Source organism: Anser brachyrhynchus (genome assembly GCF_964034855.1).
Source record: "Anser brachyrhynchus genome assembly, chromosome: 1".
NCBI lineage: Eukaryota > Metazoa > Chordata > Aves > Anseriformes > Anatidae > Anser > Anser brachyrhynchus.
Window position 1 is genome coordinate 118,078,737 of NC_137694.1, and position 12,631 is coordinate 118,091,367.

General features: G+C 56.6%; 1 protein-coding gene across 2 annotated transcripts in view; it reads left to right on the forward strand.

Moving 5' to 3' along the window:
* LOC308198906 (uncharacterized protein) overlaps positions 1 to 12,631 on the forward strand; it is a 35,807-nt gene that overhangs the window by 11,539 nt on the left and 11,637 nt on the right. The window contains exons 1-2 of one of the 2 annotated variants that reach the window (XM_080602141.1): positions 10,970 to 11,299; positions 12,195 to 12,449. In XM_080602141.1, coding sequence (XP_080458267.1) covers positions 11,113 to 11,299; positions 12,195 to 12,449 — 442 coding nt within the window. In that variant the 5' untranslated portion in view covers positions 10,970 to 11,112. Of the gene's footprint in view, positions 1 to 10,969; positions 11,300 to 12,194; positions 12,450 to 12,631 lie in introns of those variants that run through there. The other variant, XM_080602142.1, reaches the window with a different exon arrangement.

The window sequence follows — 12,631 nt, forward strand, 5'->3', positions numbered from 1 at the left end:
GAAAGTCCCACCATGGCCCAGGTGAGCGGCACTACGTCTGACGCACGTGACGAGACTTCCATTGCCCTCCTTCCTACATCTTTGTCAGCTGCTTCCGTGGTAACTACGGAAGCCGGAGAAGAGAGGACGCAGACGGCGCCCACTGTGCCATCTAGGTCAGGGAGCTCCCTTGGGGTGTCTGTCGGGAGTGAGGCCACCAGCGCTGCCTACACATCCATGAGTCTTGACTCTAGTGCAACCAGCGTAGGTACAGTGAGTGGCAGTGCCAACTCTGTTTCCATGACAGCCATATCAACAGCAGGCAGTGACTCTCCTTCCCTTGCTGGCTCCTCAGCTGCACCGTTCAGCAGCGGGCCAAGGATCAGCAGTGGTAGCACTGAGCCGAGCTTGTCAGCAACGGCCCGGCCATCCACGATCCTCAACTCTGTTCCTGGGTCCACGGATGGCACTACGACCACTGAGCGGGGCACTGTGATGGTGCTCACCACGACTGTCTTCAACCAGGAGCATTCCACACCACATTTTGTGTCCACGTCTTCTTCCACGGCCAGCCCGTTGCCTTCTAGAGCTGTGGCCTCTGCTGGTAGCCCTTCCACGACTCGTTCTGGCTTAGGCGAAAGTCCCACCATGGCCCAGGTGAGCGGCACTACGTCTGACGCACGTGACGAGACTTCCATTGCCCTCCTTCCCACATCTTTGTCAGCTGCTTCCGTGGTAACTACGGCAGCCGGAGAAGAGAGGACGCAGACGGCGCCCACTGTGCCATCTAGGTCAGGGAGCTCCCTTGGGGTGTCTGTCGGGAGTGAGGCCACCAGCGCTGCCTACACATCCATGAGTCTCGACTCTAGTGCAACCAGCGTAGACACATCTAGTGGCAGTGCCAGCTCTGTTTCCGTGACAGCCAGATCGACAGCAGGCAGTGACTCTCCTTCCCTTGCTGGCTCCTCAGCTGCACCGTTCAGCAGCGGGCCAAGGATCAGCAGTGGTAGCACTGAGCCGAGCTTGTCAGCAACGGCCCGGCCATCCACGATCCTCAACTCTGTTCCTGGGTCCACGGATGGCACTACGACCACTGAGCGGGGCACTGTGACGGTGCTCACCACGACTGTCTTCAACCAGGAGCATTCCACACCACATTTTGTGTCCACGTCTTCTTCCATGGCCAGCCCGTTGCCTTCTAGAGCTGTGGCCTCTGCTCCTAGCCCTTCCACGACTCGTTCTGGCTTAGGCGAAAGTCCCACCATGGCCCAGGTGAGCGGCACTACGTCTGACGCACGTGACGAGACTTCCATTGCCCTCCTTCCCACATCTTTGTCAGCTGCTTCCGTGGTAACTACGGAAGCCGGAGAAGAGAGGACGCAGACGGCGCCCACTGTGCCATCTAGGTCAGGGAGCTCCCTTGGGGTGTCTGTCGGGAGTGAGGCCACCAGCGCTGCCTACACATCCATGAGTCTTGACTCTAGTGCAACCAGCGTAGGTACAGTGAGTGGCAGTGCCAACTCTGTTTCCATGACAGCCATATCAACAGCAGGCAGTGACTCTCCTTCCCTTGCTGGCTCCTCAGCTGCACCGTTCAGCAGCGGGCCAAGGATCAGCAGTGGTAGCACTGAGCCGAGCTTGTCAGCAACGGCCCGGCCATCCACGATCCTCAACTCTGTTCCTGGGTCCACGGATGGCACTACGACCACTGAGCGGGGCACTGTGACGGTGCTCACCATGACTGTCTTCAACCAGGAGCATTCCACACCACATTTTGTGTCCACGTCTTCTTCCACGGCCAGCCCGTTGCCTTCTAGAGCTGTGGCCTCTGCTCCTAGCCCTTCCACGACTCGTTCTGGCTTAGGCGAAAGTCCCACCATGGCCCAGGTGAGCGGCACTACGTCTGACGCACGTGACGAGACTTCCATTTCCCTCCTTCCCACATCTTTGTCAGCTGCTTCCATGGTAACTACGGCAGCCGGAGAAGAGAGGACGCAGACGGCGCCCACTGTGCCATCTAGGTCAGGGAGCTCCCTCAGGGTGTCTGTCGGGAGTGAGGCCACCAGCGCTGCCTACACATCCATGAGTCTCGACTCTAATGCAACCAGCGTAGACACATCGAGTGGCAGTGCCAGCTCTGTTTCCGTGACAGCCAGATCGACAGCAGGCAGTGACTCTCCTTCCCTTGCTGGCTCCTCAGCTGCACCGTTCAGCAGCGGGCCAAGGATCAGCAGTGGTAACACTGAGCCGAGCTTGTCAGCAACGGCCCAGCCATCCACGGTCCTCACATCTGCTGTTCCCGGGTCCACTGATGGCACTACGACCACTGAGCGGGGCACTGTGACGGTTCTCACCACGACCAACCTCAACCAGGAGCAGGCCACACCAAATTTTGTGTCCACGTCATCTTCCATGGCCAGCCCGTTGCCTTCTAGAGCTGTGGCCTCTGCTGGTAGCCCTTCCACGAGTCGTACTGGCTTAGGTGAAAGTGCCACCATGGGCCTGGTGAGCGGCACCACATCTGACGCACGTGACGAGACTTCCATTTCACTCCCTCCAACATCATTGTCAGTTGCTTCCGTGGTAACTACGGCAGCCGGAGAAGAGAGGACGCAGACGGCGCCCACTGTGCCATCCAGGACAGGGAGCTCCCTCAGGGTGTCTGGTGTAAGTCAGGCCACCAGCACTGCCTACACATCCATGAGTCGGGACAACAATGCGACCAGCATGGTCACAGTGACTGGCAGTGCGAGGTCCACTTCTCCGATGTCCAGCATGGCAGGAGGCAGTGACTCACCTTCCCTTGCTGGCACCTCAGCTGCACCGTTCAGCAGCGGGTCAAGCAGCAGCAGCAGTAGCGCTGAGCCGAGCTTGTCAGCCACGTACCAGCCATCCACAGGCCTCCCGTCCCCGGTTCCCTGGTCCACTGCTGGCACCATGAGTGCTGGGCGGGACACTGTGACGGTGCTCACCACGACTGTCTTCAACCAGGAGCATTCCACACCACATTTTGTGTCCACGTCTTCTTCCACGGCCAGCCCGTTGCCTTCTAGAGCTGTGGCCTCTGCTGGTAGCCCTTCCACGAGTCGTACTGGCTTAGGTGAAAGTGCCACCATGGGCCTGGTGAGCGGCACCACATCTGACGCACGTGACGAGACTTCCATTTCCCTCCTTCCCACATCTTTGTCAGCTGCTTCCGTGGTAACTACGGCAGCCGGAGAAGAGAGGACGCAGACGGCGCCCACTGTGCCATCTAGGTCAGGGAGCTCCCTTGGGGTGTCTGTCGGGAGTGAGGCCACCAGCGCTGCCTACACATCCATGAGTCTTGACTCTAGTGCAACCAGCGTAGGTACAGTGAGTGGCAGTGCCAACTCTGTTTCCATGACAGCCATATCAACAGCAGGCAGTGACTCTCCTTCCCTTGCTGGCTCCTCAGCTGCACCGTTCAGCAGCGGGCCAAGGATCAGCAGTGGTAGCACTGAGCCGAGCTTGTCAGCAACGGCCCAGCCATCCACGATCCTCAACTCTGTTCCTGGGTCCACGGATGGCACTACGACCACTGAGCGGGGCACTGTGACGGTTCTCACCACGACCAACCTCAACCAGGAGCAGGCCACACCAAATTTTGTGTCCACGTCATCTTCCATGGCCAGCCCGTTGCCTTCTAGAGCTGTGGCCTCTGCTGGTAGCCCTTCCACGAGTCGTACTGGCTTAGGTGAAAGTGCCACCATGGGCCTGGTGAGCGGCACCACATCTGACGCACGTGACGAGACTTCCATTGCCCTCCTTCCCACATCTTTGTCAGCTGCTTCCGTGGTAACTACGGCAGCCGGAGAAGAGAGGACGCAGACGGCGCCCACTGTGCCATCTAGGTCAGGGAGCTCCCTTGGGGTGTCTGTCGGGAGTGAGGCCACCAGCGCTGCCTACACATCCATGAGTCTCGACTCTAGTGCAACCAGCGTAGACACATCGAGTGGCAGTGCCAGCTCTGTTTCCGTGACAGCCAGATCGACAGCAGGCAGTGACTCTCCTTCCCTTGCTGGCTCCTCAGCTGCACCGTTCAGCAGCGGGCCAAGGATCAGCAGTGGTAGCACTGAGCCGAGCTTGTCAGCAACGGCCCGGCCATCCACGATCCTCAACTCTGTTCCTGGGTCCACGGATGGCACTACGACCACTGAGCGGGGCACTGTGACGGTGCTCACCACGACTGTCTTCAACCAGGAGCATTCCACACCACATTTTGTGTCCACGTCTTCTTCCATGGCCAGCCCGTTGCCTTCTAGAGCTGTGGCCTCTGCTCCTAGCCCTTCCACGACTCATTCTGGCTTAGGCGAAAGTCCCACCATGGCCCAGGTGAGCGGCACTACGTCTGACGCACGTGACGAGACTTCCATTGCCCTCCTTCCCACATCTTTGTCAGCTGCTTCCGTGGTAACTACGGTAGCCGGAGAAGAGAGGACGCAGACGGCGCCCACTGTGCCATCTAGGTCAGGGAGCTCCCTTGGGGTGTCTGTCGGGAGTGAGGCCACCAGCGCTGCCTACACATCCATGAGTCTCGACTCTAGTGCAACCAGCGTAGACACATCGAGTGGCAGTGCCAGCTCTGTTTCCGTGACAGCCAGATCGACAGCAGGCAGTGACTCTCCTTCCCTTGCTGGCTCCTCAGCTGCACCGTTCAGCAGCGGGCCAAGGATCAGCAGTGGTAACACTGAGCCGAGCTTGTCAGCAACGGCCCAGCCATCCACGGTCCTCACATCTGCTGTTCCCGGGTCCACTGATGGCACTACGACCACTGAGCGGGGCACTGTGATGGTTCTCACCACGACCAACCTCAACCAGGAGCAGGCCACACCAAATTTTGTGTCCACGTCATCTTCCATGGCCAGCCCGTTGCCTTCTAGAGCTGTGGCCTCTGCTGGTAGCCCTTCCACGAGTCGTACTGGCTTAGGTGAAAGTGCCACCATGGGCCTGGTGAGCGGCACCACATCTGACGCACGTGACGAGACTTCCATTTCACTCCCTCCAACATCATTGTCAGTTGCTTCCGTGGTAACTACGGCAGCCGGAGAAGAGAGGACGCAGACGGCGCCCACTGTGCCATCCAGGACAGGGAGCTCCCTCAGGGTGTCTGGTGTAAGTCAGGCCACCAGCACTGCCTACACATCCATGAGTCGGGACAACAATGCGACCAGCATGGTCACAGTGACTGGCAGTGCGAGGTCCACTTCTCCGATGTCCAGCATGGCAGGAGGCAGTGACTCACCTTCCCTTGCTGGCACCTCAGCTGCACCGTTCAGCAGCGGGTCAAGCAGCAGCAGCAGTAGCGCTGAGCCGAGCTTGTCAGCCACGTCCCAGCCATCCACAGGCCTCCCGTCCCCGGTTCCCTGGTCCACTGCTGGCACCATGAGTGCTGGGCGGGACACTGTGACGGTGCTCACCACGACTGTCTTCAACCAGGAGCATTCCACACCACATTTTGTGTCCACGTCTTCTTCCACGGCCAGCCCGTTGCCTTCTAGAGCTGTGGCCTCTGCTGGTAGCCCTTCCACGAGTCGTACTGGCTTAGGTGAAAGTCCCAGCATGGCCCAGGTGAGCGGCACTACGTCTGACGCACGTGACGAGACTTCCATTTCCCTCCTTCCCACATCTTTGTCAGCTGCTTCCATGGTAACTACGGCAGCCGGAGAAGAGAGGACGCAGACGGCGCCCACTGTGCCATCTAGGTCAGGGAGCTCCCTTGGGGTGTCTGTCGGGAGTGAGGCCACCAGCGCTGCCTACACATCCATGAGTCTCGACTCTAATGCAACCAGCGTAGACACATCGAGTGGCAGTGCCAGCTCTGTTTCCGTGACAGCCAGATCGACAGCAGGCAGTGACTCTCCTTCCCTTGCTGGCTCCTCAGCTGCACCGTTCAGCAGCGGGCCAAGGATCAGCAGTGGTAACACTGAGCCGAGCTTGTCAGCAACGGCCCAGCCATCCACGGTCCTCACATCTGCTGTTCCCGGGTCCACTGATGGCACTACGACCACTGAGCGGGGCACTGTGACGGTTCTCACCACGACCAACCTCAACCAGGAGCAGGCCACACCAAATTTTGTGTCCACGTCATCTTCCATGGCCAGCCCGTTGCCTTCTAGAGCTGTGGCCTCTGCTGGTAGCCCTTCCACGAGTCGTACTGGCTTAGGTGAAAGTGCCACCATGGGCCTGGTGAGCGGCACCACATCTGACGCACGTGACGAGACTTCCATTTCACTCCCTCCAACATCTTTGTCAGTTGCTTCCGTGGTAACTACGGCAGCCGGAGAAGAGAGGACGCAGACGGCGCCCACTGTGCCATCCAGGACAGGGAGCTCCCTCAGGGTGTCTGGTGTAAGTCAGGCCACCACTGTTGGCTACACATCCATTAGTCGGGACAACAATGCGACCAGCATGGTCACAGTGACTGGCAGTGCGAGGTCCACTTCTCCGATGTCCAGCATGGCAGGAGGCAGTGACTCACCTTCCCTTGCTGGCACCTCAGCTGCACCGTTCAGCAGCGGGTCAAGCAGCAGCAGCAGTAGCGCTGAGCCGAGCTTGTCAGCCACGTCCCAGCCATCCACAGGCCTCCCGTCCCCGGTTCCCTGGTCCACTGCTGGCACCATGAGTGCTGGGCGGGACACTGTGACGGTGCTCACCACGACTGTCTTCAACCAGGAGCATTCCACACCACATTTTGTGTCCACGTCTTCTTCCACGGCCAGCCCGTTGCCTTCTAGAGCTGTGGCCTCTGCTGGTAGCCCTTCCACGAGTCGTACTGGCTTAGGTGAAAGTGCCACCATGGGCCTGGTGAGCGGCACCACATCTGACGCACGTGACGAGACTTCCATTTCCCTCCTTCCCACATCTTTGTCAGCTGCTTCCGTGGTAACTACGGCAGCCGGAGAAGAGAGGACGCAGACGGCGCCCACTGTGCCATCTAGGTCAGGGAGCTCCCTTGGGGTGTCTGTCGGGAGTGAGGCCACCAGCGCTGCCTACACATCCATGAGTCTTGACTCTAGTGCAACCAGCGTAGGTACAGTGAGTGGCAGTGCCAACTCTGTTTCCATGACAGCCATATCAACAGCAGGCAGTGACTCTCCTTCCCTTGCTGGCTCCTCAGCTGCACCGTTCAGCAGCGGGCCAAGGATCAGCAGTGGTAGCACTGAGCCGAGCTTGTCAGCAACGGCCCGGCCATCCACGATCCTCAACTCTGTTCCTGGGTCCACGGATGGCACTACGACCACTGAGCGGGGCACTGTGACGGTGCTCACCACGACTGTCTTCAACCAGGAGCATTCCACACCACATTTTGTGTCCACGTCTTCTTCCACGGCCAGCCCGTTGCCTTCTAGAGCTGTGGCCTCTGCTGGTAGCCCTTCCACGACTCGTTCTGGCTTAGGCGAAAGTCCCACCATGGCCCAGGTGAGCGGCACTACGTCTGACGCACGTGACGAGACTTCCATTGCCCTCCTTCCCACATCTTTGTCAGCTGCTTCCGTGGTAACTACGGAAGCCGGAGAAGAGAGGACGCAGACGGCGCCCACTGTGCCATCTAGGTCAGGGAGCTCCCTTGGGGTGTCTGTCGGGAGTGAGGCCACCAGCGCTGCCTACACATCCATGAGTCTCGACTCTAGTGCAACCAGCGTAGACACATCGAGTGGCAGTGCCAGCTCTGTTTCCGTGACAGCCAGATCGACAGCAGGCAGTGACTCTCCTTCCCTTGCTGGCTCCTCAGCTGCACCGTTCAGCAGCGGGCCAAGGATCAGCAGTGGTAGCACTGAGCCGAGCTTGTCAGCAACGGCCCGGCCATCCACGATCCTCAACCCTGTTCCTGGGTCCACGGATGGCACTACGACCACTGAGCGGGGCACTGTGACGGTGCTCACCACGACTGTCTTCAACCAGGAGCATTCCACACCACATTTTGTGTCCACGTCTTCTTCCATGGCCAGCCCGTTGCCTTCTAGAGCTGTGGCCTCTGCTCCTAGCCCTTCCACGACTCGTTCTGGCTTAGGCGAAAGTCCCACCATGGCCCAGGTGAGCGGCACTACGTCTGACGCACGTGACGAGACTTCCATTGCCCTCCTTCCCACATCTTTGTCAGCTGCTTCCGTGGTAACTACGGCAGCCGGAGAAGAGAGGACGCAGACGGCGCCCACTGTGCCATCCAGGACAGGGAGCTCCCTCAGGGTGTCTGGTGTAAGTCAGGCCACCACTGTTGGCTACACATCCATGAGTCGGGACAACAATGCGACCAGCATGGTCACAGTGACTGGCAGTGCGAGGTCCACTTCTCCGATGTCCAGCATGGCAGGAGGCAGTGACTCACCTTCCCTTGCTGGCACCTCAGCTGCACCGTTCAGCAGCGGGTCAAGCAGCAGCAGCAGTAGCGCTGAGCCGAGCTTGTCAGCCACGTCCCAGCCATCCACAGGCCTCCCGTCCCCGGTTCCCTGGTCCACTGCTGGCACCATGAGTGCTGGGCGGGACACTGTGACGGTGCTCACCACGACTGTCTTCAACCAGGAGCATTCCACACCACATTTTGTGTCCACGTCTTCTTCCATGGCCAGCCCGTTGCCTTCTAGAGCTGTGGCCTCTGCTGGTAGCCCTTCCACGAGTCGTACTGGCTTAGGTGAAAGTGCCACCATGGGCCTGGTGAGCGGCACCACATCTGACGCACGTGACGAGACTTCCATTGCCCTCCTTCCCACATCTTTGTCAGCTGCTTCCGTGGTAACTACGGCAGCCGGAGAAGAGAGGACGCAGACGGCGCCCACTGTGCCATCTAGGTCAGGGAGCTCCCTTGGGGTGTCTGTCGGGAGTGAGGCCACCAGCGCTGCCTACACATCCATGAGTCTCGACTCTAGTGCAACCAGCGTAGACACATCGAGTGGCAGTGCCAGCTCTGTTTCCGTGACAGCCAGATCGACAGCAGGCAGTGACTCTCCTTCCCTTGCTGGCTCCTCAGCTGCACCGTTCAGCAGCGGGCCAAGGATCAGCAGTGGTAGCACTGAGCCGAGCTTGTCAGCAACGGCCCGGCCATCCACGATCCTCAACTCTGTTCCTGGGTCCACGGATGGCACTACGACCACTGAGCGGGGCACTGTGACGGTGCTCACCACGACTGTCTTCAACCAGGAGCATTCCACACCACATTTTGTGTCCACGTCTTCTTCCATGGCCAGCCCGTTGCCTTCTAGAGCTGTGGCCTCTGCTCCTAGCCCTTCCACGACTCATTCTGGCTTAGGCGAAAGTCCCACCATGGCCCAGGTGAGCGGCACTACGTCTGACGCACGTGACGAGACTTCCATTGCCCTCCTTCCCACATCTTTGTCAGCTGCTTCCGTGGTAACTACGGTAGCCGGAGAAGAGAGGACGCAGACGGCGCCCACTGTGCCATCTAGGTCAGGGAGCTCCCTTGGGGTGTCTGTCGGGAGTGAGGCCACCAGCGCTGCCTACACATCCATGAGTCTTGACTCTAGTGCAACCAGCGTAGGTACAGTGAGTGGCAGTGCCAACTCTGTTTCCGTGACAGCCAGATCGACAGCAGGCAGTGACTCTCCTTCCCTTGCTGGCTCCTCAGCTGCACCGTTCAGCAGCGGGCCAAGGATCAGCAGTGGTAACACTGAGCCGAGCTTGTCAGCAACGGCCCAGCCATCCACGGTCCTCACATCTGCTGTTCCCGGGTCCACTGATGGCACTACGACCACTGAGCGGGGCACTGTGACGGTTCTCACCACGACCAACCTCAACCAGGAGCAGGCCACACCAAATTTTGTGTCCACGTCATCTTCCATGGCCAGCCCGTTGCCTTCTAGAGCTGTGGCCTCTGCTGGTAGCCCTTCCACGAGTCGTACTGGCTTAGGTGAAAGTGCCACCATGGGCCTGGTGAGCGGCACCACATCTGACGCACGTGACGAGACTTCCATTTCACTCCCTCCAACATCATTGTCAGTTGCTTCCGTGGTAACTACGGCAGCCGGAGAAGAGAGGACGCAGACGGCGCCCACTGTGCCATCCAGGACAGGGAGCTCCCTCAGGGTGTCTGGTGTAAGTCAGGCCACCAGCACTGCCTACACATCCATGAGTCGGGACAACAATGCGACCAGCATGGTCACAGTGACTGGCAGTGCGAGGTCCACTTCTCCGATGTCCAGCATGGCAGGAGGCAGTGACTCACCTTCCCTTGCTGGCACCTCAGCTGCACCGTTCAGCAGCGGGTCAAGCAGCAGCAGCAGTAGCGCTGAGCCGAGCTTGTCAGCCACGTCCCAGCCATCCACAGGCCTCCCGTCCCCGGTTCCCTGGTCCACTGCTGGCACCATGAGTGCTGGGCGGGACACTGTGACGGTGCTCACCACGACTGTCTTCAACCAGGAGCATTCCACACCACATTTTGTGTCCACGTCTTCTTCCACGGCCAGCCCGTTGCCTTCTAGAGCTGTGGCCTCTGCTGGTAGCCCTTCCACGAGTCGTACTGGCTTAGGTGAAAGTCCCACCATGGGCCTGGTGAGCGGCACTACGTCTGACGCACGTGACGAGACTTCCATTTCCCTCCTTCCCACATCTTTGTCAGCTGCTTCCGTGGTAACTACGGAAGCCGGAGAAGAGAGGACGCAGACGGCGCCCACTGTGCCATCTAGGTCAGGGAGCTCCCTTGGGGTGTCTGTCGGGAGTGAGGCCACCAGCGCTGCCTACACATCCATGAGTCTCGACTCTAGTGCAACCAGCGTAGACACATCGAGTGGCAGTGCCAGCTCTGTTTCCGTGACAGCCAGATCGACAGCAGGCAGTGACTCTCCTTCCCTTGCTGGCTCCTCAGCTGCACCGTTCAGCAGCGGGCCTAGGATCAGCAGTGGTAGCACTGAGCCGAGCTTGTCAGCAACGGCCCGGCCATCCACGGTCCTCACATCTGCTGTTCCCGGGTCCACTGATGGCACTACGACCACTGAGCGGGGCACTGTGACGGTGCTCACCACGACTGTCTTCAACCAGGAGCATTCCACACCACATTTTGCGTCCACGTCTTCTTCTACGGCCAGCCCGTTGCCTTCTAGAGCTGTGGCCTCTGCTCCTAGCCCTTTCACGACTCGTACTGGCTTAGGCGAAAGTTCGACCATGGGCCTAGTGAGCGGCACCACGTCTGATGCACGTGACAAGACTTCCTTTTCCCTTGGTCCTACATCTGTTTCAGCTGCTTCCGTTGTCACGGTTGCAGTTGGAGAAGGGAGCATGCGGACTACTATCTATAAGGCTAAATTTAGTCTACCTGCATCTGTTCATCCACCTTTGTCTGGATCATGTAGTGAGTATTTCTCGTTGTAACTGTAAATTTTTTAATCTATTGTTAGGATATTTTAATTTAATTATATTTTTTGTATATATTTTTTTTAATTGCATGTTTTTTAATTTTATTTTTTAATTTCATTTTTCCCTTATTATGAAGTATATTTTAATATATAACTGCAACTTGTTTATTCTCCAATCCTCATTTAAATTTCTTGTTTACTACTGCATTCAGTTTTTTATTTTTATTTCATTTATAACATATTCCTTAGATTTATTGCATCTTTAAATTAGTGTTACATAGTACTCAAGTTCTTCCTTCAGTTTACTTCAGTTCTCTTTTTATTGTAGTGTACTGTATCTGAAATCCCTTTCTTGTTGGAATTTGTCAACAATGTTTTTGTCCTTTCACAGCTCTTTTTTCTTGGTTGTTGTTGTTCCCCCCCCCCCCCCGGGAATATTGTTCTAGTTTTTATTTATTGTTTGCCCAATGTTTACCTTTCTGCTTCATATAGTATGCCATAATTAATCTCTTTTTGCTTTTAATCGATGGAAAGGTTATCATGGAATGAAATTTGGAGAATAACTGAGCTTTTTTCCTTCAGAAATAAAAAAGACATGGTATTTTGTGTTTTATTTGGTTTTAATCTTTATTGGAAAATAATCTTCTTGTTTGAAAACAAAGCTATTGGGTTAATCCTACCCTAATTTGTTTTCATAGTGCTGTCATAGTATTCGTGATGGCATATGCATGTGTATGATGAAGAACTTGGTTTTTCATACCTTTATAAAAGCATTTTTTCGTGCTTTTTTTTTTTTTTCCGTAGACAACGAGTTTTGCAGTAATACTTCATTCCTAGGAACACACATACTATAAGAACATGTCTTACAGTGATTTCCTTTTTCCTTTTTAGCTCCAGTCACTCTCTCCATACGGCTGGAGAATGTGACAAGCACAACGATACAGTTCAGCTGGAAACCTCAAGGTGGCACAAGAGACAGTCCTTATCGCGTGCGTCTGTGGGAGGGGTCCAGAGAGATGGAGAACAGGAACATAAATGAAACCAGCATTGCATTTGGAAACCTGCTTTCTGATTACGAATACAGAATATCTGTGGATGTTTTAACTTGCTCTATGAATATCAGTACCTCGATGACAGTTCGGACAGGTATTTTATCAGGATCTTTTCCTTTTTTTTCATTAGTAGACTGACATACACATGGCCCGACAGTGAAGACCTTTTCCATTGTGCACCTTCCTGGACATGAATAAGCTATAAACTGAAACGAATAGGAAGAGGAAGGCCAAACTTTCAGACACTAAAAACCAATCTTCAGATTTTCAATGGAG